Genomic DNA, 26,254 nt, shown 5'->3' with positions numbered 1-26,254 from the left:
TCGCACAGCACATGGACGCCTTTCGCGTTCCGCCTGCATCGAAACGCGGCCGCCGCAGTCGAATTCGAACCCGGGTACTCCGGCTCGATCGGTAGACGAGCGCCTTAACCACTGGGCCACTGCGGCGGGTATGGGAATGGTACTGGCGCGCCTTTTTGAATGTTCCCTAGCGATCATAATGACGATGATCATGTCCTCAGGCATAGTGCTATTCGGCCTCTCCCGCTCGGCCCGTGACCACCGGCTACCGCGGCCAACGTTAATGGAACTAAACGCGTATGACAGCTGTATGAGTGACCGCATTGCATGAGTGACCGCGGCTGCTGTCTCCCGCCTCGCGTTGGCGCCGTTGCTGAAACGGAAAGTCCGGATTTGCCTTTGAAAGGTTCGAAATAATTATCCATTCGGTGTGTGCATCTTTACTGGCAGTCAAGCGGTGATGCAATAAAAAAATCGGATATTTATTTGATAACGCCACAAGAAACAGCGCCATTGTGGCCCTCGTAGCCGCGCGCCACGCGCCGACGGCGCGCTGTTTCTGCCCCAGGAGCCTACGCCAGCGCCGCGCCACGCTGCGGCAACGGTTTCCTAAGCCTCACGGGAAGAGCAAAGCCCTCCAGAACACTGTAGCGCGTCCGAACCATTCGAACTTCGAACGAGTGTGCGTTGTGTGCGCTGTCACAGAGCGGGTATGGCAGAGGGTAGTTTCGATCTAGATTCTGCGCTAAAAAGGGCGGAAGCAGAGTTGTCCCGACTGGCACTTTGCGATGACAGCCTGAAGCAAGTGCGCGAAAAGACTGATGCCGTCATCACTGAGGTGACACAGAAGCTTGATGGACTGCTTCCTCGTAGAACCGCCGATGGAACCACCGAGTTTTTCAACGAAGGTGAGCTGCGCTGCCTAGGGGCTGAAAGAAGTCTCTGCAACAAGCTGCGCAAAACGGCTAAAATCACTCCACCAATTTCACTGCTCCGAACGCGCCCCGCGGAAAGCGCTGGCGTGCCCTCGACGTCGGACGTTGACAGCTGTATGAGTGACCGCATTGCCGCAGCCGTCCTGGAGAACGGGGAAAATCAGTTCGTCGCACAGGGGCAAGGAGAGCCCTGCGCCGAGCTAGTTTGCACTTTACTCGGCGACAACTCAGCCGCTGACGGTCTGAAGGTGTGGACCGCCACTACGTCCAGTGCACAAGACGTAGCGCGTTCAAGATCTCAACTGGGACACACGCGACTCGACCTGATCAAGCTCAGCGCGGTATATGCTGCTCTTCCGCGCCTTGTTGAGGAACGTGTTCGCGCGTTTCTAGACAACGGCGAAAAGTCGGGTGCATCACCAACGGAGCAACAACTTCCCAAAGAGTTGGCCGAGCGTGTGCTCCTGTCGGCACGGCTTGATACGATGGACGCCTCCTACTGTTCGGATATACTCAAGCTGTCGGAAAGATTCGACAAGCGAGTGGCCATTGTGCGCCAACTGCTGGACCAAAATCACCGGCTGCGTGGCATCATGGCTTCCGAAGAAACGCGCGAGTTGCGCCTCGATGATATCCAGAACAGCGCTCACCGTCTGCGCAACATCCTCGTATCGCAACACGAAAAGTGCAGGTCGCTTAAAGCCAAAATTGCTGCCGACGCTGGACCGTGCGATGGAGCCGCCGCAGCTGCAGCAGCGCAACCGGAAAAAGCAGAAAGTGACCTACCAATAGACTGCGGTGCCGCACTGCAAGAACGCTGCGTAATGCAGCTTATTGCTGCCAGTGACAGTGTCGTCGCGATGGAAAGGATGGAAGACAAACACGCGGCCATGCACTCGCGCGCCGAAAGCCTCGCCGCTCGAATCGCCGAAAAATGCCAGGGTAGCCCGGAAACTTGGTGCGAGAAGGTGAGGGCTGCTACCCACTGCGAAAAAAAGGCAAAGATACTGTGCGAGTTGTTCAAGGAGTTCCACACTAACCCCACTCGGTTTGAAAAGCGCATGCACAGTGTGATGATGAGAGGCACTTCCGGTGAGCGGCAAGGCAAAGAAGATCAGTAGCTGAAGACATGCTATGTGAACAACACCATGGAGCAACTGACAAAAGAAACATTTTTTACAACTGGCTAGGCTTTGCTTGCGTTCATGCTCAAAGCTTCCATCAATCTTTTTTTTTGTTTTCAGCTTTGTGCACAGCTTTTTTCTGTAAACAGTAGCCATAATAAATGTGCTAAAGTCATGCCCTGCCTCAGAGCAAAACACAGCGCAAGCCTGACCTAAGTCAACCAGGATGTTGAAATACATGCACAAGGCATCACGAAGGCCAGGGCATCAGTGTGGTTGTTGGATGTGCTGTTTGTTAAGTGCTTCACCAAGCACACTGAAATGCAGATTGTTATGAGGTAAATTTTGCCGTGTGTCTTGGCCCTGTTATGCTTAGTTTGCCGTATCGTTTCTCACTAGAATAAGGTATCAGCTCAGGCCATGGTGATGTGACATAGCGGTGACTACACAGCATGAAAGAAATGGAACACAAGTGAGAGACATGGTCTCTCACTTGTGTTCCGTTTCTTCCGCACTGTATACTAGTTGCATTGTTTCTTAGTTTAAATATTTTTTGCTCACTAGCAAATTTGTGAACAGGTGCCTATCTTCAGTGCGTATCTGAATATAGTTAACATATGATTATTTTACTTTGCCTTACCAATGCATATATAATCAGCATATATAAGAAACCAGACATAATTTGGGGGACACTTAAGTTACAGCTTAGGATATGATGCGACAGTGTTAATGGTTATTTGCTACCTTCTTAACTAGTACCTCTTTCTAATTACACAAACTCATTAGGATACATCAGTAACCATATCAGACCATGTGATACACCACAAGTTGTACAAGGTCTCCCTTTAACCGAGTAAAATGAACGTTCGCCTTGGTGCGGGGGTTTACGTTGCGCAGCATCGGCCAACTGAACGGTTTCCAATTCTTGACGCATGTGTACTTGTTCCGCAGTTTTGATGTACTGGTGGAGTGCAGTGTACGATCGCATGAGTGTATCCTCATTGTGGAATAGTATGTGGGTACGTAAAGCATTTGGTCGCTCAGCAGGTTTGATTTCCATTCAATAAAGAAAAAACTAGAATGTTTACTACCTTCGAATCTGAGCAAAAGCATGTAGTTGTGCTTCGTAGAAGACTTCCTTGAGCAGGCATTGCCGCGGGACAGAGCAGATTGAAGATGATGAGGACAACACAGGCAATGCACAGCGCGAGAGTGTGGTGCAGTTTAACACGTGGTGTGTTGGCTGCGGCGATAGCCTAGTGGTCTCGCTGAGCGGCCCTTAACGAAGTACTGATCGAGCAGCCATGGGTTTGACTCCCAGTCATGCGTGCTGATTCATTTTCTTTTTCTCTTTTTCATGGTTTGGCCCCTAACTCAGGTGAAGGTCAAAATTACACGGTCCGCGATTGAAGCAGGAGTTCCCATAGTGAAGCTTTCGCTTGAAAAAGTGCCTCAATGGTCTAACGGTGGTGTGTCTAAATTGTAGCCGAAGGATGATGGGTTCAATTCCCGATGAATTATCAAAATTGTCTTTTCAGCATAATTAATTTACATTGCATCCTTACCTATCATAAGGATATTACAGTCATGCTATGACCTCAGATTCACAAATTAACTCAAGTCTTAATAATTCTCATTCCCCAGCTTAACCCCTTCAGCGTTTTTTTATATCAACGAATTTCATAACAAAACTGCTTATTTTTTTTATTCCTGATTTCGATTACTATTGCAATAAAAAGCATGCATTCGATCTTTGAAAAATGTTTTGAGCAAACACAAAGTCAAATTAGCATATTGAAGTTTATTACTCCTCACAATACAGAAAACCAACTTGTGGTTGGTAATGAGTGATAAAAATTAAAGAATGACCATCATCAGGCTAGCTTAAAGTGAACGTCTTACCAGGAACTGCCAGAAAAGGAAACTGAGGGGGTTGTGTTGGAATGCTACTGGCGTTGATCTTCATCTACTGACGCGCGCCCTCAAAGTTCGCTTCTGAGCTCTCCTCTTCTTCATCTGAAAAACTGCTCAGCATAACGTCATCACTGTCGTCCTCGCTCCCTGAAACAATGTACACTTCGGTGTCTAAGTCACCATCGTCTGAAGAAGATGACGAAGAAAAGCGTCTTTTCCGCGAAGACGGGCCAGGAATACACGCGTCGCCTCCGCCGGGTGCCATTTTTAAAACCCAGGTTTCCATACGAAAAAAACGTTTATGCGGTAGAAGAAAACGAAATAAACAGGTCAGTGCTGCCATCTGTCCACCAAAATGCCATCTAAGCCACGCACGAGCGCTGATCGTCCGAAACGCTGAAGGGAAGAACCTATTCAGCGAGGACGAGCTACAGTCGTCCAAAACAGTTTGGGGACAGCTTGGCAGGGACGAGCCCAGCTCGTCCAAAACGGTTAAGGGGTTAAATTGTGAAGCCAGAACCTCTTGACCAATCTGAATTTTCTCAACATGCCAGCATCAGCAACTGGAGCATTTTTTCCATTGAACTGGAGTGTAAAACAGTAATCAGCATTGGTGCAGGTTCTTTCAAAAGCGTTGCACATGGAAGAGACTGTAATATGAAAAAAAAAAAATTACCTCACATAGAAAAAATCTTGAGCTTGACTAAACCTTGTCCAGGGAAGTGTTTACTGGGGCTTTGGCTTTGAAAGACATCTCTGTAATGAGAAGGTGCACAAGGTAAGGAGGCTGCTTTAATGCGAGAAGTCTTTAATGTGTCATGTCAAACAGAAATGTGTGTGCATTTTTCTCAATCAAATATAAATATCGAAAGGCTGTACAGTTTAGTCTCAAGCATCTCATAGCAAGACAGGGTTCCCTTTGTGTGCGTAAGGAATGTCCATTAATGAGGCCTTACCCTGCACTTATGATGAAAATATGAGACATCTTAAATGGCTCTTCAAGTAATCTGGGAGATTCTAGCAATCTGGCAGTAATCTGGCAGATGAGTAATCTTGGTGGTTCTAACAATTTGGCAGTAATCTGGCAGATTTCTTGCCAGACTGTTTGAATTTCTGAGCTTATGCAGAACAGATTTTTGCATGATGTGACACATGTACACAGCATATGTGTTTAGCATAAGTATATACAGAGAGGTAATAGTGCACAGCAATGGGCCATCCCACCAGCAATGAAACAGGAAGTAAAGAAAGCCTTAAGAGCAATGCAAAGGAGGAAAGCAGCTGGTGAGGATCAGGTAACAGCAGATCTGTTGAAGGACGGAGGGGAGATTGTGCTAGAAAAAGTAGCCACCCTTTGTCCGCAATGCCTTATGACCTCAAGCATACCAGAAGCTTGGAACAATGCTCACATTATCTGAATTCATAATAAAGGAGACATTAAGGACTTGGAAGATGACAAACTGATTAGCTTACTGTCCTTTGCCAACAAGGTATTTGCTATGGTAATCGCTAATAGAATCAGGACAACCTTAGACTTCAATCAACTAAATGATCAGGCAGGCTTTCGTAAAGGATACTCAACAAAAGACCATATTCACACTATCAATCAGGTGGTAGACAAATATGCAGAATGTAACCAACCCTTATATATAGCCGTCATTCATTATGTGATAGCATTTGACTCACTGGAAACCTCAGCAGTCATGCAGGCATTGTGGAATCAGGGTGTAGTAGAAGTGTCTTATGTGAAAATACTGGAAGATATCAATAACGACAGCATAGCTACCACAGGCCTCCAATAAGCCAGAAATATAATTCCAATAAGGAAGAGTGTCAGGCAGGGAGCCATGATCTCACCAATTGTCATTGAGTTACTCATTCAGTGACATCTGTGATACATTCAGAATTCATCTTGGGGCACAGACTTTACAAGGAATCATCATCATCAGCCTGACTACTCCCACTGCAGGGCAAAGGCCTCTCCCATGTCTCTCCATTTAACCCTGTCTTTTGCCAGTTGCGGCCACCGTATCTCCACAAACTTCTTAATCTCGACCGCCCACCTAACTTACTGCCCACCCCCTGCTACACTTGCCTTCTCTTGGAATCCTCTCAGTTACCTTTAAGGACTAGCGGTTATCATGCCTTTGCATACATGCCCTGCCCAAGCCCATTTCTTCCTCGCGATTTTGACGAGGATGCCATTAACCTGCGTTTGTTCTCTCACCCACTCCGCCCACTTCAGGTCTTTTAATGTTACACTTAACTTTACACCTATCATTTTTCTTTCCATAGCTCGTTGCATTATCCTCAACTTAAGCTCAACCCTCGTCGTAAGCCTTCACCTTTCTGCCTCATAGATGAGCACCGCTTAAATACAGGTGTTGTATACTTTTCTCTTGAGGGATATCAGTAAATTGCCATTCATGATCTGAGAGAACCTGCCATATTCGCTCCACCCCATTCTTACAGTTATTTCCCTATCATGATCCGGGTCAGCGGTGACTACCTGCCCTAAGTAGACGTATTTTCTTACTACTTCCAGCACCTCGCTACCAATTGCGAACTGTTGTTCCCTTGCTGGACTGTTGAACATTACTTTGGTTTTCTGCATGTTAATTTTTCAGCCCACCGTTCTGCTTTGCCTGTCTAACTCATTGATCAGGCTTTGCAGTTCGTGTCCTGAGTTTTCTTAGCAAGGCAATATCATCAGCGAATCGCAAATTATTTCAGGTCTCGGAATTCCTCCTGTAAACAGGCGGTGAATAGCATTGGCGAGATCGTGTCTCCCTGCCTGATGCCTTTCCTTATTGGAATTTTATTGCTGACTTTATGGAGGACTATGGTAGTTGTGCAATCATTATATCTTCTAATATTTTAACATAACACTCTTCTACACCCTGATTCCGCAACGCCTGCATGACAGCTGAGGTTTCCACTTAGTCAAATGCTTTCTCGTAATCAGTGAAGGCTATATATAGGGGTTGGTTATATTCTGTGCATTTCTCTATCAACCTGATAGATAGCGTGAATATGGTCGAGTATCCTTTACGAAAGCCTGTCTGATCATTTGGCTGATTGAAGTCTAGGGTTGTCTGGACTCTGTTAGCGATTACCTTAGTATATATCTTGTAGGCAAGTGACAGTAAGCTAATCGGTCTGTAATTCTTCAAGTCATTCACGTCTCCTTTCTTATGAATTAAGATAATGTTAGTGTTCTTGCAAGCTCCTGGTACGCTCGGTCACAAGGCATTGCGTATAAAGGGTGGCTAGTTTTCCTAGCACAATCTCTCCTGCATCCTTCAACAAATCTGCTGTTATCTGATCCTGACCAGCTGCTTTCCCCCTTTGCATTGCTCCTAAGGCTTTCTTTACTTTCTCCTTCGTTACTGGCGGGATGTCTCATTGCTGTGCTCGACTGCTGCTCTCAGTAACATTCAGATTACATTCGCTATTGTATAAATTTGTGTAAAACTCTTCGGCTACTTTAACTATCTTATCCATAATGCTAATGACATTGGCCTATTTGTCTCTTAGCACACACATCTGGCTTTTACCTATACCTAGTTTTCTCTTCACAGCTTTTAGGCTACCTCTGTTCTTTAGCGCACGCTCGATTTTCTCCATGTTAAGCTTCCATATGTTGGCTACCTTGCACTTATTTATTAACTTCGATAGCTCTGCTAGTTCTATTCAGTCTGTGGAGTTAGGACATCCTCATGCTTTGGCGTTTCTTAATCAGATCTTTAGTCTCCTGAGATAGCTTGCCAGTATCCTGTCGAACCATCCTACCACCTACTTTTGCGGCACACTCCGTAACGATAGCTGTGAGATTATCGTTCATTGTTTCAACATTACAGTCGTCTTCTTCAGTTAAGGCAGAAAATCTGTTCTGCAGTGAAATCCTGAATTTCTCTACCTTCCCTCTTATCACTAATTCGTTAAAAGCCTTCCGTTTCACTAGTTTCCTCCGTTCCCTTTTCAAATCTAAGCTAATACGAGACCTTACCATTCTGTGGTCGCTACAACGGAGCTTTCCGATGACCTCCACGTCTTCTACGATGCCAGGGTGAGCACACGATATGAAGTCTATTTCATTTTTATTCTCACCATTGGGGCTCTTCCACATCCACTTCCTGTTTGCTTTTTGCTTAAAAGTGGGCTGCTATCACTTGTGTAATATTTTTCAAAGGCCTGGATTGGGACCAAATGGAGGGGTATAAAAGTTAATGGAGAATTTCAAAGTAATCTGTGATTCGCTGATGACATTACCTTGCGAAGTCACTCAGGAGATGAACTGCAAAGCATGATAAAGGAGTTAGACAGCCACAGAAGAGTGGTGGGTCTAAAAATTAACATTCAGAAAACCAAAGTAATGTATAACAGTCTAGCAAGGGAACAGCAGTTCACATTAGTAGCAAGGTGCTGGAAGTGGTAAGGGAATACATCTACTTGGGGCAGTTTGTGATTCTGATCTGGATCATGAGAGCAAAATAACTAGAATAAGGATGGGGTGGAGTGCATATGGCAGGCTCTCTCAGATCATGTATAGCAATTTACCAATATCCCTCAAGAAAAGGTATACAACAGCGGCATCTTACTGGTTTGCACCTATGGGGCAGAAAAGCAGAGGTTAAGGAAAACTATTTGGCTTAAGTTAGGGACTACGCAACGAGCTATGGAAAGAAAAGTTATAGCTGTAGCATTGAGAGACCGGAAGAGGGCAGAGTGGGTGGGGGAACAAACGTGTGTTAATGACCTCGTTGTCAAAATCAAGTGGAAGAAATGGGCTTGGGCAGGGCATGTAATGCGAAGGAAAGATAAGCACTGGTCCTTACGAGTAACAGAGTGAATTCCAAGAGAAGGCAGAGTAGTAGGGGGCGGCAGAAAGTTAGGTGGGCAGATGAGATTAAGAAGTTTGCAGGGATACTGAGGCCGCAACTGGCAAAGGACAGGGTTAATTGGAGAGACATGGGAGAGGCATTTGCCCTGGAGTCGGTGTAGTCAGGCTGATGATAAAGATGAAAGTTGCAAAAAAAAAAACACTATATGCAGAAAGCTCAGACAATTTAAATACTAGTTCTATGATGTGCATTGCTTTTAGACAACAATATGATGGTAAAATGCAAAAGCATCTCCACACTTCACTTGGGAAGCCATATTGGGAGTCTTGCAAGCTTTGGCAATGGAGGTTACAGAAGACACCTTGTGCTTTGGAGTAACAAAAGAACTGATAAAAACAGTGGCATAAAATAGAAGTTTTCAAATAATTGTCATTCAGTTGCTCATTCAGGGACATCTGCGATACGTTTCGAATTCATCTCGGAGCACAGACTTTATAAGGAATACCTTTGTTTTAAGGTGGGCTGCTATCACTTGTGTAATATTTTTCAAAGCACTGGAAAGTAGCCATTTCTTAACGATTGGAAAAAAAGGCTATGGTGCCACTCTTTGAGCGATCCCAAATCCTCCAGCTAATGATAGCCCAGTCTCGCTGTGTTCTGTACGCTGTAAAATATTTGAGCATAGTTTATAGCAGCATAATTAAGCACTTAAAATAAAACAGTGCTTTCTTTTCAAACCAGCATGGTTTCCACAGAGGCCTGTCATTGGCCACTCATCTGGTAAATTCTCGTCAGCTTGTGGACGCTGCTGAAAAAGGGTTGTGTACAGATTCAAAGTTTACAGACTCTAACAAAGTGTTTGATTCTGTCTCACATGAACTATTACACTATAAAATGAGGGCTACAACTTTAATAACAAAGCCATAAAAGTAACTGAGGACTACCTCAGTGGCAGGTTGCAATGTATGTATGGTGATTGGAGGTAAAAGTTCGTTTCGTTGAAGTCACTTTAGGGTGTGCAGCTAGGCTCACTTCCAGGGCCATTGCTCCTTTTAATTCATATAAATAAGATTGCTTCAAACATTTCCTCACAAATCAGATTATCAGACTAGTTTGTAGCCAGCATCATGCAAATGCTCTCTAGTACAGCAGGACCTGAACAGCGTAGTCTCGTGGTGCCAAACCTAAGAACTTGGCCTGAATACTAAGAAATGTTACCAGGTGATATAAGAACACTAATGGTTGTAGTTATAAACTTGGGAAAACCATTCTCAGAAAGGCAAATGAAATTAAACACTTAGGCTTTCTACTTTCCGCTCGCCATTTTCAAGCTACATCGATATGGCTGTCAAGAGAGCTGTCAAAATGCTGAGCGTAGTTATTCGGACCCTTGGTGCTGCCCCTATATCCTTGAAGATGTGGCATACAGGTCACTGGAAAGGCTGCACTTAGAATATGCAACCTTAGTGGGTTATCCACAGGAGCAATATCTGATGGATAAGTTCGAGGAAATACAAAACCCTGCAGCCAGATTGCTACGATATCAAGACAGGTCAGCATAAATGAAACTAAAAGAATGCATCAGACTGGGGCTGCCACAGATAAGGTGTCAGAAGCAAGGGTTCAAATTTCTGCACTCAATATAAAATGATTCAACAGGCATTGACACACAAAAATACCTCACAGCACTCCACTGTATTTCAAACAAAAGAGACCAGTTTCAAACTATGCAAAATTAACTGCTGAACTAACTATGTGAAGTACTCAATTTTTCCATATGGTACCTATGGTAGAAATAAGTTGCAGGTTGAAGCTGGGTCTGTAGATCGAGACTCTTTTATTAGGCTAATCATTTAACTGTGAGCATAGCGTTCGTTCATAGTAATGTGAAAGTATGTTTGTTCTTGTTTTTGAATTACTTGCTCATTTCACCTGTCTTGCTGCATTGCTCGTAGTCCTTCACTCTTTGTTTGTAGCTTTGCACCATCCTTTTTGCCTTTTACTGTGTCGCGCCCCCTCCCCTGTTGTAATGCTCTGGTGCTGTAGGGTGTTCTTTAAAGAAACAAATAACCCTAAAGGATTTATTTTCTCCCACTTGAAAAGTCACTTGGAGGCACCACCTGCACACAACAAAGACATCAGCTGCCGTGGTGGCTCAATGGTTACAAACGTGCATTGGCAGTCGAATTTCAATGGAGTCAAAATGATTGAGGCGTGCATACTGTTTGATGTCATTGCATGCTAAAGAACCCCAGGTGGTCAAAATTATCCGGACCCTCCACTCACGCATCCCTCATAGCCCAAGTCGCTTTGGGACGTTAAACCCCATAAAACCAAACCAACAGCACAGACATTCATGAGAATTACTTCCTGTAATCTGATGAACGCACATCGTACATCTTGCAGGAGCTTTAGGATTTCCCATGGATATCTGGAGTGCCCCTAAGGCGATACTGTGCACATCCAGCAGCAGTGCATGGTTGAATGGAATATCAGTTACCTTCACCGACAGTTATCTCCCAAGTCTAAATGGGTTTCATTTATACGTGATTAGACAGAATTTAGGAGCACTTTTATTAAGCTGAAGAGCTGAAATCTGATGCAATTTGCAGAATTATATTCATGCCTGCATCTCTGTCGACATTCATGTCTGCATCTCTGCACTATATTCATGTCTGCATCTGTCGACATGCAGAGACACTTGCAGAAACATCTAACATTCTTTGAACAACTCAAAAAAGTTAGGCAGGGTTTAACCATGGTTATACCCGAAAGTAGAGCGAGAGAATTTTGGCAATGGTCCAGGCCAAATTTGGAAGGTCACCATCATGTTGGGCATGCTCAGTTATGGTGGGACATCGATTTTGGTCCAAATGTTGTTAGTGGCTACTTATTGGTAATAAAAAATAAAAATGGAAGGAACAGATGTTGCTAGCCGTGGCATCTGCCATCAAAACCTGAAGCACCTGAGCTGCAAGGTCCAAATTGGCCAAGGTCAAATTTGGGGGATGGCCCGGGCCAAATATTGGAGGTCGCCATCGTGTCAGGCATGCTGAGTTATTATTGGACATTAATTTTCGTCCAAATCGGCCAAGGTCAATCTCTCAAAGTCAATCTGTAGCTATGCTGTGCTTCTCAAGGTCAAATTAGGCACGGAATGGTGAGCGACGTTGTGTTCAGTAGAGCTACCGCTTCAAAAACAGCTCACTAGACCTTGGAGCTGCAGAGGGGAAGAATTTGCACTGGAGTGCATTTGCTTGAGCAGTGTAGAAAACCTGTGGACAGTAGATTATGGCACTGTTTCTTTGTAGCATATCTTGCCAGAACTTGGTTTGCAGGAGAGCTCTCCATTGCTGCTACACCTTGACATAAATAGCTGAGCCTTGCTTGCAGCTATATTTGTCAGATTATTCCCCATGGCTGCACAATTAGTTTCGATGCCATTTAACTACAGTGGTGTTTTTTGCTCACTGCTGACTGTTCCACTTTCTGTGCTGCGATAGTTAGTCTGCTATATATTTTTTGTAGCAGTGCTCACAATAGATTGGCTGCTATTCCTAAAGCCCAAGTCCTCCATGAAAGTGATCCTGTATGTATATCTGTTTAACTTATACTGTGACATTCTAAAACTATGGTATGTTGTTTTGCTCAGCATTTTCGCACTGCGTGCTCGAGTCAGCTCACTGGGCACATAGCCTCGTACAACTTTACGGAGCGCAGCACTCAGCACTACCTTTTAATTATTGTAAGTTGTTGTGATTTGTCATTGGGTAGATATCAGTGACTGGTCTTCCATCAAATTTGCCACGTATATAGGTGTATGCACTCTTTTTCAACGTATGTTGAACACACACCATGTCATTATCCACCATTTCGTATGAACTCACTGGTAATGTATGTAGTTTCCAGTACAGCGTTACAATAGAAAGTGTTATTGCTCTATTCAGGCGTCCTGCAGTACCATGTGTCACAGCATGTGAAGGCTTCCCAATCATCCTGGTCAGAAAGTTGATGGTGGCAGTTCGGAACATTAAAATGGACCCACTGCCATCTTCTAGCACATCTTTGCGACTTGTTTGCTGTTCAATAGTATCGAAGGCAGAAAACATTTTCCACATTTTTGGATGGATGCAATGAGTATATAGTAAAAAAGGCTACATCTAAGGCATACTAAGATTCACAACAGGGTAAGGTTACCAACTTCTTCTCCTTCTCAGTGGATGTGCATGTTATATCATAGGTGTTCACACAGTTACCTGGCTATTAATAGCTTTTTTAAAGCATAGGGGTCAAATACGTTGAAGAATAAAGGTGCGATACGAATCAAATGCGAACTACGCGAAACTTCCATATTCGCCCACCTCTGGGAGGATGAGAGAGCTGCAACATGCAAAACAGTCTCCCAGGAGATCTGGGAATGCAGGCGATAGACCCACACACCTTGTGCCGCACTGGTCGCGAGCCTCCCCTGCTGGCCAAAATCAAAAGATATGTTTAAACACAGACGAAAATGATTTTATTTGTGTCAGAAAAAAAAAAGCTACAGAGCCACAGAAAGGGTGCATTGTACCAGTCATGGCTGCACACAACTAACAGAGTAGATAAACAATCTCGCAGATATTAACCACATAGCACGCACCCTTGTTTCCTCAACAATGATTAAGAAAGGGTCGTGGTAACTCCGTGACTAGATAATGTCGGATAGATTGCAGCTCACAGATCAGCGGGGCACTCGACGCTTGACTTGACAGAAGCAGCGCCATGCCATATTACTTTCGCATTTTTATGCTTATTTTCTGATGTGGCCACAGTACTTGGACGCCACAGAAGACAATGAACAATGACACGAAGGCATCAGCGGTCACATATTCGTCAAGGCTTCAAATAAGGTTGTCGCAGCCACATCCAAAAACTCTCCTTCCTCCTCTGATTACCCCTGTAAAAACAACCAGGCATTCAAATGGATTTGCATGAAGTTTGCAAGACACTATTTTCCAGGCTGCTCTGAACATGTAAAAGAAGCAAAAATCATTGAAAGAAAAGGTCAAAAAGCTGCAGCTTGAGCCTGGGCATACACTGCAGCCATTACATTTTATCGCATTTTTTACTTCATAATCATAACGGTGTGGCACAAGCACCAGTTTTAATTGACAGGCCAAAAGCTGCAACACTAGCTGTAGATGGAGCTACACACATGAATGAAATGTGCGCATGTGCGGTGCACAAACTTTAACACCCCACCTTATTTGAAGCTCTCCTCTACCAACAGCAAGCAGTCCATTCATGGCTTCACCAATTTCATTCTGCTACAATTTCATCAAATCGATTCACAGACACTCTAAATATGACAGAACAACTTTCACTCCATTAAAGGTAACAAAAGCAAGTAGTACAATGCGACTGCCTGTCAGACAGCATTCAGGATCTAGAGGCATATCCTCACAGTACCAAGTTTTACAAAGGCACAGCGAGACAGGACCCAACACCAGCAAACAGTTTCCAAGGAATAAGTTTGAATTTGAAGCACCAAAGCCAGATCAGGTACCAATGAATGCCACTTTCTGAGTCACTCACTTATCCACGCAACAAACAAATCAAGAAGTTTGCTTCTTCAAACCTAAGATGTTCTTGGCATGGATTTTCTTACACAGACATGCATTACTTCAATTGCAGGCCAGCTAGTAGAAAAGATAAAACCTCGGGAAACAACTGAAACTTCATGCTTGTTTACAAATTTCGGACCAACTTAATTTGCGCAGCTACAAATTATAGCACAGCCTTGCGCGGTCATGTAAATGAGACTCCTGATTTTGTTTTGCATAGCAATGTGTACATACATGTGTGGTCTCAGTCACGCTTGCGCAGAGTGCTCGGACAGCGCACTACCCTGCAACACAGCAGCACCTCGCCGGAGATGCTAGGTTCTACAGGCCGTACTTGCAGGGAAGCAGAACTACATATAGTACCAACAAACCAGGTGGGCATGGGCACTTCATCGAAAACAATGAGTTGCAGGCTGATTTCAGTTTTTAAGGAGAAAGCCTTTAATGGCTCATACTGTCGTGACATAGACATGTTAGCAATGTTGTCCTCGTTTCAGATTGGTCAAAATGGTTGTGACGTCACTGCGCACGAATTTTGACGGGTGTCCACCGAGATATGTGAGGCAGGTACGGCGTAATTTCTTTTCCTCAAACACAGTTTTCAGTTTCTTCATTACGGCCCCTCTTTTTCTTTCAGTCCCACTTCTTCCCTTCCTGTACAGTGCGGTTCAGGTGTCCACCTAGATGACAGAGAATTACAGCGCCATTTCCTTTTCTCAAAAAGCTTGGACAACGCATCGTGCCGAACGGGTGGTGGCATTCCGTGGACGCCCTGGCAGCACTACAACACGCTGTCGCATTTCACTCCTGAAGGCGAAGATTAAGCGTCATTAATTGGCAGTTAATCAATGCACCAACAGAATGTGAAGTGAAAAATCGCGTAGCAGAATGCAGCACTCAGGCTTTAGCCTCTCACCACTTTAGCCGCTAAAGTTCCTCGTAATTTTTCCATTCTGGTGTGTACTGCTTGAGCGTTCTACACAAGGGTGACACAGACTGTACAGCCACCAGTCATGGATGGTCCGGCACAGAACTGTGACTTCCAAATATTCCCGCCTAAATTTGACAGTCATATGAAAACAATGGCTGCCTTCAGTTTTGGTCCTTTTAAGGCCGCATACTGTATCACCGCTTTGGATGCACAATGTTACTTTTGGCGACGCAAGCCAGTACAGCGTGTGGGGCCCTTATGGTTTGCACATTGCACCACGAATGCCATGGATACCACTGAGAACTTATATTCTGCTCTTGCAAATAAATAAATAACGCCAGCACAGTTTTTCAGCATGCTTGTGTTTCCGAAAATGGCAGCCATTGGAATGGCACTTGTAGCTTATTTTTTTCGCAGTCTTGTTGAGCAAAGCAATCTATAAGCCCACAGGTGCCTACGGCCTATTGCTGCTCAACAGGTGACACAGACGCAGTGATGCCAGTTTGAACACGGTTATTTTACACCCGTGCTTTAAAAAGGTATACAGATCACAAAGATTTCTGGAACTCATTCTTGGAGACTACTGGCCAGCTTTCTGCTCGCGAAAGAAGCACCCACATTTCAGGACAAGTGCCAGACAGAGACGGAGGACCCAATCCCACACTTTCTGTGCACAACAAAGGGAGGACATTAAGGCAGGCAAGCACGCCTTGCAAACGTGCACTACACAATGATTCTATCATTGTAAAGTGGCTAGGGACAAGGGTGCAGCAAAGCTACCTTGACAGGACGGATTGCACTGAAGATTACAAAAGCACAAGTAGTTTCACCAAAATGTGCTGGTAGTTTCCATTACAGAACATGGGTTCACTGTACTCAGCCAAGCAAAATAACAATGGGGAAACAAAGAAAATCAACAAAACAAGTTATGCTTAAAGCATAACAGGACTTCAGGTTGTCACAGTGTATTGCAAACCACTTCGCATGAACTTGAAAGTGATGAATGCTACAGTAAAAGCATGCGCCATGCAGCATCACCAATCCCGTGCGGTGGGTCTTTGAACAGCTCAAGCAAAAATTACATGTGCTCTTCTGTGCACTGCACTACCACAGACCACATGTTTATCATGCCACTCCAGACGCTATTCTTGGAAGTTACTTTTTTTTTTCCTAGCTTCTAAACAGAGGTACTTTAGAAATATTACAAAGTTCACAGATAGTGTTTTCATAAATGCTAACAGGCACTGTTGTAACATAATTACACTTGGCCTTCAACTGTGGATTCCTTATTTTTCTCGCACACAAAAAAGGCTAGTCCCCAAAGATGCTTGCCACAAGTTCAGTGCATAACACAAGAAACACACATCAGACACTGTGCCGTGATGGTAGGTTTGACATATAAACAGTGCAGCATGCTAGGCATGTATAAGAAGCAGGAGTGATTCATCACGGATGAACACAAGCTAGTGTGCTCAGAGTGGCCAGAAATGACGTGTGGGGGAGCAGTTCCTCAATAAACACCCTCTGCAATTCACCACTTGAGCTTCACTGCAGATACAGTGCATGAAACGATTACTAGCACAGTAGCAGCAGTTGGCCTGATGGCATTACATTACATATACATATAATAACATGCGTGCCCACATGTATCTATTGGCTCAGATATGAAGAATGCTCGCTTCCACAGAAAACCAACATGAAACCTTTGCACTGGTGCACTCAATATCCATGTTTCTGTCATGCACAGATACAGCTGTAAGAGGAGCCAAACAGCATTTGTGTTATGTTGTGAAGCCTTACAATATAGTTTGTACTGTTAACTGTCATCAATGGCTGACAATAAAATGTGCAAAATAATACTTGTGACAGCGTGAATATGCATAAATACCTTATTTTATCTATTTGTGCACTTCTGAAGGAACTACCAAGGCAAGCAGTCTTGTGGGCTCCTCATGGTTTCAAGCTAAGAGGCAGTCGGCATTGACTTTCAATTATGTGTCAATGATTCTGGCCAAGAACTCTAGCCCATCCCTAACCCGTAGACTTTTCACGACCGCTTCTGCCTAGAAACCTTCACCACGAAAAGATAGCAGTGCCTTTCTAGCAACATCAACTGCTCAATGACTAGCTTAATAAACAAGGTTTGTTAAAAGCATGTGTTCTGTACCAGAAGCTGACTATGACCCTGCCCATGGACCTGAATTCGCCGAGTCAGTGACCAAGAATCTGTTCACAACTGTGGCCAGAGTGCAAATCACTAAAGAAAAGGCATCTTCCAGAGAAAGAGTTGGTCTACCAACAAAAGGCACACCAAACCCACTTTTTAGCAAAAAAATGAAAGGCACTTCTGTTATTACAGACTTTTCAATCTGAATCTTTCTTTGCACAACCAGAAAAGAAAGAAAGGCGCTCTACAAGGCTGCTCTGAGCTTGTCTGTGCATTTGCCGCTTACATGGCGTAATATTCTGCAGCTGATCATGAGAACAGCAACAAAACAAAGACACGCCTTTCAAGGTGCATTAGTGAGTAAAAGGTGTCACACTACGCACATGTGCCTCAATTTTAGTACATTAATGCAATTCTTGTTAAATGATGAGAACCTCCCACCATACAGGGCAGCACAAAATTTGCTCACACATACATTCAGGAAGGCATACAAGAACACAACCTTCTGCATCAACTGACAACAAGAACTTCTCGCAAAAGATGCGAATCAGCTGATGCCATGTTGAAACAGGGTCTTTGGTTTCCAAAAATACTGCTGTAGTAATCTTCATGGTGCTAGTAAGAGATCTGTCAGCTAATAGGTATAATGAAGCGTTGTTTGGAAACAGGAGGTGCCCATTAACACCGGGAAATATTGATAATGACTGAACAGACAAGAAGTGCCTCTCCTTGATATATTCAACTTGAAATAGTAAACCCAAATAAGAAGACACTTCGCAGCAGCCTATTAGTCAAAAAGCTTGGCACCAAAGGAGCTGCCTCATTATCTTGCCGCCTGTTCCACATTTTTAATTTTGAGGTTTAAAAAGAACATATCATTATACTGCATGCAATAAAATGGTCACTATATATATAGAAAACTGATTCACCATATATAGCGCTGTCAAAATTAACTCCACAGCGCCTCGGATAAGAAAAAGTGCCTGAGGATTGAATTCTTTGAAACAACTGTCCAACAGCCACAAAACTGAAATTACACTTTTTTTTTTTTTTCAGAAAGAAAAAAGGATCAGTACATAATATATTTGCAGTAACTCCTGATGAAGGTGTATGTATGATATGAAAAATGCTACATTTGTAAACTGACACAGAAAATTAAGTTTAACGGAAGTGATGTGTGCTTGCCATGAAAGACATGGTGAATCCGCACACTGCAGCACTTTAGTAAACTGACTGAACGTAAAACCACAAAGTGGCAATGTGTAGACAATGTGTAGCAGAGAGCTTTCGTTAGAATTTTTTTTTTCAATTTTTGCAGTCTGAAAAGGAGCAACCTCTCCAGGGAATTTAACAGTCTGCTATTTACCTGCATTGTTTTACTTGTTACCAACTTATGCCATTAGTAAGTTTAGTCATAACTTCACAATATTTCTAAGGAGTGTAATATGCATGCTTTACAAAATTTTTTGCACAGCAAAAAAAAAAGTTATAATAAATGAAAAAAATGAAGACATACTTTTTTCTTCCCTCATTGAAATCATGAAATAACCAATGTCAATTTCAGACAGGCTTAATGGAAGTGCTTTCTACTTCAACAATAATACAACCAAGTTCCATTGCAGCCGGTTATACAGCACAAATGTCAACCTGGAGGAATTCCTGTCTGAACCTAAATGCTAAAATAGGAAAAAAAAAAAAGAAACAATGCCTAATATTTATTATGTAGAAAATTTCGCTTGTGACCTGGGAATTAAAAGATTCAATTCTCACTTGTTATTCCTGACAAGCATCCACATTGCTGGTACCCAAGGCTAAAACAACAGAAAAACCAGGCAACCTATACTTAAGTGGAGTTTACAGTGGCACTAGACTGTGAAATAGCAGTTCTGAACGGACTGTTAAATGGCTGCTTAACTTGCAAAGCTTGCAAATAGTCAAGCAACAATGATTCAACTTCACAATGCTGCTCTTCACATGCAACTGGCACACATGAAGGAAAAACAAGAAAAGCTGAATCACACAAAACAGGCACAGACACGAAGAACAAAAGGCCTTGCAGCTTTTCCAACAAGGCAAAAGCAAGAGCTGGGAAGCATGGAAGAATGTCACAGACATGCATCCATGTGTGCAGCATGGCCTGGGATCGCTCATTCATGGATAACGTGGAGCGAAATACTGCCCCTGGGCTGACATGGGGTCGGTCTATGGTCTGTCAGGATGAAATGAAACCCGTACATTCATGACGGTGAATTAAAAATGAGTGGCTGCCAGCACGGAAGAAATTTCAGTAGTAGCAGCCGTGTGCTGCCCCATCTTTTGAAGCTGCTTAAAGTTCAAACGCAACAATTTAAACAAAACTTCAGAATCAACAAGACATAAATGCTCTAAAATACACAAAGTATTTTCGATAATTGTACAAAAAAAAAAAACATAAAATAAACGAAATGAAATCATACCTAAGCTATTTATTCAACTTGAGTGTATCAACTTCTTTTGCAGTGACTCTATAACCCTACAGTTTCCCTCATCTAATCTACACTTCACTCATGATTACTCTCCTTCCCACTAAGTGGCCACAGTCAGCTCAAAAATTAGTTACACCGGGCACCCATTGTGGGGACATAAAGACAGCGTCTCGGAGACGTCTGGCACCCGTGGCAAAGCCCTTCCCTTGCAGGCCAGGGCGCCTCTTCCAGGCAGGCAGACAGGGAGAAGACGGCAACCACCAGCTGCCCTCCACCGCCACGGCACAGTGCGGTGCTCGAGAGGTGCCACGGCTGGTGACCTTGTGCTTGGCCTCTCCATTCTGCAGTCCATTCACTGCTGAGGAGAAACATTAAAGGCAGGTGAACATACAATGCCATCCGTGGTGCAATCACGAGCTAGCTTAGAACGAAAGTCTGGTGACTGAGCCCAGGCAGCACCTCATATCCGCTCGACGTAGTTGCCCGGAAAGGTGCCGAAGAGGCCTGTGCGCAGAGAGCTGCCAAGGTACCAGCCGTCGTCGCACTTCTCCATCACCAGCACTGTGTCGCCCTCCCTCAACTCCAGTTCGTCCTCGTGCTGAGGCCGGTAGCTGTACAGCACACGGTATCTGCACACGCAGAGGTGGACGGTGCTATATTGCAAGGCGGCTGACAAGCACACAGTCTGCGACATGCAGCACCAAAGAATGCGGACGTGTGGCAAAGGTGGCAGTTAGCTGCAAAACTGAAGCACACGCCATTGAAAGTATGCAAGGCACTTTGCAAGTGACCAGAGTCTGGGGCATGTCATGACACTTTTGCTGCGCTCCTCACGATCCAAAAGTTTTGTGGTGTGCTCCCCTCCCGACTTGCCAAGCTTTTGGTACGCCAAAACAGCTACATGACAGCCACTGCAAGCACCTGAAGAGTTACGAAAGCAAAAAAAGGCTACCAGGAGAGGGTCCTTTAAACAAACATCGAACTTAACTCTTTCCTGTCCGCGCCTATTCCCATCGATAGCCCGCTATCGATGGTTTCAAGTTCGTATTTTTCCGCTTTTTGAAGCGTTCCTGGACAACTAGCGCCTGCCAGTGTGAAATAAAGGAACTCTTCTTTCAGTTTCGCTTTTGGTTTGACTTTTTCCGCCAAGTGGTGATTTTTGAAGCCCCTCCGGAGTCAGCTGACCGGCGCTCCTTGTTTCCACCATGGCGTCGACGTCGCGCGCTGCTGCTGCACCGAAACCGCGCGTTTCCACAGAAATTGATGCTCCTGAGAGTTCGTTTTTGGACGAGAACAGCAGCAGTGAGGATTCAGAAGACGACTTTGGCTCTTCAGACTTCAGCACCGACATCGAAACTGCGTCAGACCGACCCGGAACGTCAACAGCCATGCCTCGGTAAGTTTCGCTTTCTCCCCCTAAATGTTCCGCTTTTGGTGCGCGCTTATCGGAAAAGATCAGAGTGTTCTGAAGGTCATAACTCTTATCTGCAGGGTGTCAACGTCTTTCGGGCGGGATTACTTGCCGCCGGCAGCGCAGAGAGTCGTGTTTTCGGCTCGAAGACAGCCAGGGGTCGACCTCGGCGTTGCGCGCCGGAGTGTCGCACGGCGCTCGGCGGCGCGATCGTCAGCAGCTTCATACTTTTTGACGCGCATCGCCAGGAGCATCCCGAAGCACCAGAATTGTCGAGGACATCAAGATTTGATCAGTTCGCGTTCAGACTTGAATTGATCGAGCAACTCCTCGGATTTGATGAGCCACATCCTGAGGACCCCAATGTTCGCCCTCTGTTTCCGCCTCGTGATTCACCTCAGGGGCTGCAGCACAAGCCGCAGAAAATGCAAAGTACCGGAACTGCAAATTGTGCTACGAAGAAAAAAAGGTAGAACAAAAAACAAATGTTTTCTGTGAGACATGTGCGGCCAACCTCTGCTTCACGGCAACAAGGAACTGTTTCGCGAGGTGACACAATAGTCACTAGGACTACTGTTTCCTTTCCTAGCCCAGCTAATACTGTTCGCAGCAAACTAAAATTTGCTGCAATGTTGCATCGATCCCTGTTGTAAAAAATGTAATTTTGAAATTTTTTTATGTTTTATTTTTGTGACGAAACTTTGATGTTTTTGTGTGTTTTTTCTTCGTAACTACAATTTTCTTTCTGATAATTTTTTTTTTCATCTCTTACTCAATAAACATGTTGGCTGTGACTAATAACAATGTGAAGAGAATTTCCTCCTCTACAATTCGATACCATACACTCCTGTACCAAGCAAGTTTTGTAAAAGGGACACTGAGGAGAAATTGAAGTTGACTTGCATCGACAGAATACCAGCTCCTGATTACAAAAACGCCATTCATACTGACAACAAAGCTCCTGTAACATAGAAAAGAGCAAGAACCAAAATACAGGTATCGCCGCCACAGGCCAAACTCGCAAGTACAAGCTTCATGTCGTCATAGGACAAAACAGTGTTGCTAGAACCAATAGTTCTAGCAACACTAGGACACGAGAAGCTACGAATCACTGAGGCGCAGCAAATGCATGCGCAAATCTCCTTGACGTCGCCAGATGGTGCCACGTACCTGATAGCTACGCGCGCTCCTGCAGCGCCGGGACCAATCAGCGCTTGCTCTCAGCGGTATGGGGGCTCCCGGTATTCCGCTAACGGTAACAAGGTACACGGTATGCTAAAGGCGTCTATTTGCGAGAACTTCGTTGACGACTTCGAGAACGGGATCCATTGTAACGCTGGCAAAACGCCGGTGCAAATTTAAACGAAGCGACAGCCGCAATAGCCGATAGATGCCTTCAACGTGCGGCCGGCGGTAGCTTTCTTTTCGGCTGCTGCTGGGCCGCACTGCTGGCCGCCAGAAATCACGGAGTCTGCGTACGTCATGTGAATGCCATGTTTCACGTCACTTAGTTCTGTGTCGTCATAGCAGAACCCCAAGTTTGAATCAGAGCGGCGGGAAAAACTATTTCAACTTCGAATCCAAATTTCTTAGAAATAAATGCATCTTTCGCTGCCGGCCAAGTGGCAACAAAGCCATGAAATGCCGAACTATCGGATTTTGCTATAAAAAAATACTAATAGAGCTCTCCTCAGTGTCCCTTTAAAGAAAAAAAAATATTAATGACATCACCTGAAAACCACCATTTTCCCCGCGGACAGGAAAGAGTTAAGTAAAACCTCGTTAATTCCAAGTCGTATAAAGACCGCAAAAAATCGAATTAACAGGGTTTTTGAATTAACCCACCATGACAAAAAAAATGGGACCGAGGCAAAAAATTTCGTTGTGGGAACAGGCTACTTTTTTATTGGACGAAATTTGCAATTACCGTACACTGCCATGTAAAAGTCGACTCGCCCCCCATCTGTTGCTTCCGCTGACAAAAAAAAAAAAAGTTGGCTCCAAATATAAGTCGACGCATCTCCCCACCTGCTTCATCCTGCTGCCACACTTTGTTTTGTAGTTTCCCGTGGCATGGTATCGGCACGCGCAGCTTGAAGCAATAAACGTGTAGTGATGCGATCACTAGGACAGCACTCTGATGCCAATGGAGATCAAAAGCGAAAACAATGGCACTCCACCCTGCCACCCAGACAAGATTGCGGCCCCATTCTCTAGTGGCAAACCGCACTGCAAACAGTCCTGCAGTTTTGGATTCCACTGCGACGTATGCCCTGTATTTAATCGCAAGTTTCGTGTTGCACCATGTACCGCTAGTCCAAGGATGCGATTGCCAGCATGAACTAGCTGGGTAAATGCCGCGCAAGTCAATTTTCTTTACCTGAACCAATCTGCATACGAACTGACTACTTTTTGATGCGTGGAGCCTCATGCGCCCCATCAGGAACAGGCATCGGCACAGGGCGTGTACTACCTGCTGCTAGTCCAAAACTACCTTCGACCCTGCAGTCAATCCATCACTGCCACGAAGAGCAAGAATGGTCACGTCGTGGGACACACATTGACTTTGCTAGGGGTGGGAGCAAGAATGTCGGCGCCTCCGCTATGCGCTGCCACCGCCTTGATGACGGCCAGGCTGGTAAGGAGCGGCAAGTGTGCGCACAGCTACCTCCACACCAATATGAAACTAGTACACACGGCTGTATTGCAGTGAAACCAGTCTTCTCCGCTGCAGGCACACACTTCAGCAGACCGCAGGCAGTACCATAGACTGATTTTTGTGCTGGGAGTAGCGGGGCTGGGTCGCTTCGCATATCAGTATCGGCATCGCTCTGCAGTGCTGCCTCGTGGCTTTGAGGGGCCGTCGCTTCAACAGTTGACAGCAAAATTAGGATTGGGCATTCCCACAGAGCACCCCAGATCTTCGAATTAACCAGGCTGGTGCAGGACACTGCTTCGAATTGTAGGATCAAATTTGCATTAGACATTACAGGACCGCAGAAATTTTTCAAATTAACAGAGTTCGAAGTATAGAGGTCTTACTATAGTTTTTTCTCTCTAGCGCACAGACTGATGCCACTTTACAGATGAGCCATGCATACCATGCAGTCCTGAGAACTAAACTAGGGAGAACCTGATCACTATTTCCACAGTAATTACATCCCACAGCAAGTGGCACACAGATGGTGAGCTGAATTGGTCGATGACCAACTCTTGGTCTTATTTTGTTGTGTTCCTAATGATCGTAATGACTAGGGTTGTATGAATATTGAAAATTTTAAAATACAAATTGAATACGAATAGAGAGAAAATGGCATCGAACATTGAATCGAACAGCAGCTATATGCTCAGTATGAAAAAAATATTTTAGAAAAGATAAAGAAGTAAATGCTGTTCTCCTTATTTCTTAAAAGTCTTATAGTCTTTGTAACCAAAATTAAACAAAACTACACTTGACTCAGCACCATGTAAAAAAAAATATTCACAGAAATGAATGCAGGCAACAGTAGACAGTATAACAGTGTGCAACCTGTAATGTAGTCATACAAAAGCAGTGAATCAACGAATTTACACATGACTACATGCCAATTAAAATAAAATTTAACAAGACTGGCAGCCACACTGCACAGTAAAATCTAGTTAATTCGGACTTCAAAGGACCAGAAAAACCCAAAGGTTATACCCAAGGGTTATACCCAAGGGTTACACCCAAAGGTTGAGCAATAGTTTTTTGGCACTGGCTTGGGCAAAATTTGGAGATCGTCATCGTGTCGGCCGCACTCAATTATGGTTGGACATTGATTTTGGTCCATACTGGCCAAGGCCAATTTGTTGCTATGCTGTGCTTCTCAAAGGTTAAACCAAGGTCAAACCAGGCACGGAATGGTGAGTGACTTTTGCGTTGAGTAGAGCTACCGCTCTAAAGAAAAATATCATGAGGAGGCTCCATCACACAGACAGCAAACAGCACATGATGCGTGCACTGCTATGCCATTTGGCGTGCTAGGAGGATGCAAGATCAATGCAGATGAGGGTACGCATATTGGCGCTGGAACGACGGGACTGCTTTGGAAAGAAAACAAGAAATGAGCAGCGACGTGCCAACTGGCATCCGAAAGCGGCGTGGCGTACGTATGCGCGGCCGATAGCCGCCATTACTGTGTGCTGGCGGCAAAGTTCAGAAAGCAAAACCATGCTGCCAGCTTTTTTTTCGCCCAGCATGGACGCTCGCTGATCGTCATCCCACCTGCTATTGTGCACGTCAGAGGTGCATGGGCTAAAATGCACCATTGAACAGGCGGGATTTTTACACAATCGCCTGCCCTGCCGCTGACAGCACGACCCGGACCCTCTTCGGGAGCTTCACATAGTGTTCTGCAAATGGGCTTTCCCGCATATCATAGCTGACCAAAACAATGTGACAGAGCTCACGCCAGAAGAGTTGTGAAGGCGACAGGGCGAGTGTCATGCGTGCTGCTGTTACGTATGCAACATATTATGGAAGGGCCACACAAAAAAAAAAAAAAAACACTTTCACGTTCTGATAGTTTGAAATGGGGGTCAACCATCTGGTTATCATGTGTGATATGTAGGAAAGCTAACTTTTGGAATTTCGCATGAGGTCCAAGCCCAGCAACGTCCAAATGTGACCTGTCACATGAGAAGAAGGCAAAGAGGATGAAAATTTCCTTGGCACTTTAAACTTGACCTTCAGATAATTTAGCCCGACATTAATAAATCCAGCCATGGCTGGATGTACGAAAGTGAGCGACATTCGATCACTGCCAATTATTTGTAAATTTTCAAACATCCATTTCCTGCATCGAATATGAAACAAAAAACAAATATGTTCGATTCACATTAAAAATTCCCAATATTCGC

At 44.6% G+C, this 26,254-nt stretch overlaps 2 protein-coding genes across 11 annotated transcripts in view; one reads left to right on the top strand and one right to left on the bottom strand.

The window, feature by feature from the left end:
* The first annotated feature begins 427 nt into the window (after positions 1–427).
* Positions 428–2,249, top strand: LOC149358054 (uncharacterized). Its single transcript, XM_089585023.1, has one exon. The coding sequence runs from the start codon at positions 692–694 to the stop codon at positions 2,033–2,035; it is 1,344 nt and encodes a 447-aa protein (XP_089441149.1). The 5' UTR covers positions 428–691; the 3' UTR covers positions 2,036–2,249.
* An 11,040-nt stretch (positions 2,250–13,289) lies between these two features.
* LOC149358053 (uncharacterized) overlaps positions 13,290–26,254 on the bottom strand; it is a 284,686-nt gene continuing 271,721 nt past the window's right edge. For 9 of the 10 annotated variants that reach the window (XM_089585028.1, XM_089585029.1, XM_089585031.1 and 6 more), the window contains 2 exons: positions 20,422–20,591; positions 13,290–20,320 (listed from right to left, as the gene is read on the bottom strand). In XM_089585028.1, coding sequence (XP_089441154.1) covers positions 20,423–20,591 — 169 coding nt within the window. In that variant the 3' untranslated portion in view covers positions 13,290–20,320; position 20,422. The remainder of the gene's footprint in view (positions 20,321–20,421; positions 20,592–26,254) is intronic. The other variant, XM_089585025.1, reaches the window with a different exon arrangement.

Source organism: Amblyomma mixtum, chromosome 3 (genome assembly GCF_055824585.1).
Source record: "Amblyomma mixtum isolate Tamu chromosome 3, ASM5582458v1, whole genome shotgun sequence".
NCBI classification, from domain to species: Eukaryota; Metazoa; Arthropoda; class Arachnida; order Ixodida; family Ixodidae; genus Amblyomma; species Amblyomma mixtum.
The sequence above is the reverse complement of the archived record's forward strand: the minus strand, read 5'-3'. Positions and strand labels throughout refer to the sequence as shown.

Coding starts and splice junctions, on each gene's coding strand:
- LOC149358054 (XM_089585023.1), top strand. CDS start 692: ATGGCAGAGGGTAGTTTCGATCTAGATTCTGCGCTAAAAAGGGCGGAA.